The 2830-nt window shown below is 57.8% G+C and overlaps 1 protein-coding gene across 1 annotated transcript; it reads left to right on the top strand.

The window, feature by feature from the left end:
* Positions 1 to 198: 198 nt before the first annotated feature.
* Positions 199 to 660, top strand: Z519_12817 (uncharacterized protein; the record flags this gene model as incomplete). Its single annotated transcript, XM_016770522.1, has 2 exons — positions 199 to 519; positions 565 to 660. The coding sequence occupies 2 exons, from the start codon at positions 199 to 201 to the stop codon at positions 658 to 660; spliced, it is 417 nt and encodes a 138-aa protein (XP_016613247.1).
* Between the last annotated feature and the right edge of the window lie 2170 nt (positions 661 to 2830).

A 2830-nucleotide genomic window follows, 5' to 3' on the forward strand; every position in this document is an offset into this window, starting at 1 on the left:
CAAGGAGGCGCTGAGCCTGCCCTGCCGCCGCTGCCTCCGCCGCCTGTGCAGCGGCCCGGGCTCCGGCAAGCTGGCGCCCGGCCAGCCACTTGTCTGCGACACCCCTGCGGGTGGCACGCGCTGCTCCCGCTGCGCTGCCAACAATCGTGGTGGTGCCACGGGTTGCGTTCCTGTGAGTACTATCTCGCTGCTATTACCATGCTAACACCATGCGAGGTTCCTGCTTCTTGTGTGCGCCGTGCCCAGGAGCTGCTCGCTGCCAATGAGGCCTGCGGTCGCGGCGGCCCCGGCGCCCCGGCCCCTGTAGAGGTCCGGGGCCTCGCCGACATCCTGTCGCGCGAGATGCAGACGGCCGCCGCCCGCGCCGCCCGCCTCGCCCCTGGCCTCCCTGCTGTTGGCGGCGCACGCGCAGCCAACGCTGCTCCAGGTAGCCCTGGAGTAGCAAGCGTGTCGCCTGTAGTCCAGATGGGCCTGCTCCTCGAGGCGGTTCGTGTTGGCGTTGATACACTTCGTCAACGTGTAAGTGCGCTTCTCTCTTGCGTGTCGCGTGCTAACAGCAGCTAGTGGAATTTCGAGCCCTATGAATGGGGCGATGAGACCTTTGGTGTCTCGTCCTCTGAGGAGGACGACGACGATGAGGATGAAGAGGGCGCCAACTAGCTGACGCGCACCATTGGGTGGTTAGGTGGGGTGTGGGTTGACATTGCCCTTGGGCCGCGTGCGAGTCGCACGCGTGCCGCTTGTGGCCCTACATGGTTGGGTGGTTGGGTTGGGCTTGGGCTTCGGGGTCATGGTCCCTACTGCCTCTCATGCGACACGCTGGCGTACCGCTATGGGAGGTAGCATAGGACCATGGCCCCCCCGGAGTGATCAGACAGTGCTGTGTTGGTGGTCGCTTGCGAGCGCCATGCGCCTCGCTTGCGAGAATCAGACGATCACTCCTACCTCTTTTCTTTTCTTGTGCTTGCTCTGAACCGTTCGACTTCGTGCTGTGCGTTCTCCATGTGCTCTTCTGGCTCCCAGGAATCGTGCGCCTCAGAGAACCCTTTCCATCTCACGTAGAACTGAGTCCTGCCCCGAAGTCGACGTTCCTTGAGCACTTCCTCAACCTCCCATTCTTCTTCTTCCTCAATGTCCACAGGCGGCGGTGGGGCGACTCCAGGTCGCGCGCGATACGCCTGTAACAAAGAGATGTGAAAGGTATGGTGAAGCCGGCCATACTTCTTTGGTAGGTTGAGTCGATAAGCATTTGCGCCAATTCTTTCAGCAACCTCGAAAGGGCCTAGGAATTGATCCGCAAGCTTCTTGCTTGCGCGTAGCGTGCGAATATGCTTTGCCGCAAGGAGGACTTGTGACCCAATTGCGAACTCCATAGCCTTTCGTTGCTTGTTGTAGTTCTTAGCCACTCGGTTAGCGTTACGCTCCGCTATTGCGTGTACCTCGCTCGCTATACGGAGTGATTTCGCTAGGACTTCGGCTCTCTCTCTCGCGGCTACATTCCCGGGGTCTTTCGTCTGCTTCTCGCCTGCGACATTCATGCGCATCTCCGGCGAGAATCTGTATACAATGCTAAACGGTGCTTCTCCCGTAGTAGCATTCGGTGCAGCATTCATTGCGTACTCAGCGCTAGCTAACAACTCAGCCCAATTTGACTGTTGATAGTTGACGTAGCAGCGAAGGTAGCACTCCAGGGTCTGATTAGTCCGCTCCGTCTGTCCATCAGTCTGTGGATGGAAGGCGGTTGAGAAGAGCCTACGAGTCGCAAGGTATGAGCAGAGAGTTCCCCAGTAGGCTGACGTAAACGTCGAACCTCTATCACTGACGATTGATCTCGGTGCTCCATACTTAGCAACTATCTTTTCTAGCACTACCCGGCCTAGGCCTTGGGCGTCTATCGTGCTACGACATGGTGTCAGGTTCACCATTTTCGAGTACCTGTCCACAATGACTAGTATCGAATCGCATGCGTCTCGCCCGTGCAACGACGGCGGGAGACCTACGATGAAGTCCATCGAGATATCCTGCCACGGCCCTTCTGGTCGTGGTAGGGGCTCGAGCTGCCCGTAGGGCTTATGCCGGGGGACCTTCATCCTCTGACAGATATCACACGTAGCAACATATGCGTCTATGTCGCGCCTTATCTGCGGCCACCAGTAGTGTCGCATGATAGCGTCAGTTGTGCGTTGACGTCCAAAATGTCCTCCCTGCCACGGGTCATCATGATTTACTCTCATAATCTCTTGACGAGTGGCAGGATCGCGAGGCACATATGCTACGCCGTCTCGTCGCACGAGACCCGCACTGTCAACGCTCCAGGCACCTTTGAATACACCACGTGTGATTCGGCCATCGGACGTCGTCGACCACTGAGCCTCCTTGCACCACTCATCTAGTGCTTGGAGCTCCCTCAAGCGAGTAGCAAGCTCGTCGCTGCGTTGACGCACGCCAGCCGACTGCTGCTCATCTCCGCTTGGCTCAACATTTGGGGCTTCAGCATTGGGTAGCGTCACAACGTTGTATACGCTTTCAGCAGGGCTTCTGCTGCTCTGAACCCGTGCCCGCGTCAATACGCCAACGACGATCTCGCCGTTGACTCGCATGTAATCAGCATGCGATTCACCATCGCTAACCTCGATCCTCTTCTGTAAGAGACTAGTTAGGATGTTCTCATCAGGGGCGTCCCCCTTCTCCATATGGTCTGGACGACGGGATAGCCCATCAGCTGGGTTATCCTTACCTCGCCTCCATTGTATACGGAAGTCATATGCTGCTAGCACCTCGGCCCACCGCATCTGGCGTCTATTCAAGACCTTCGTGGTCATGAAACCCT

Source organism: Cladophialophora bantiana (assembly GCF_000835475.1).
Source record: "Cladophialophora bantiana CBS 173.52 unplaced genomic scaffold supercont1.56, whole genome shotgun sequence".
NCBI lineage: Eukaryota > Fungi > Ascomycota > Eurotiomycetes > Chaetothyriales > Herpotrichiellaceae > Cladophialophora > Cladophialophora bantiana.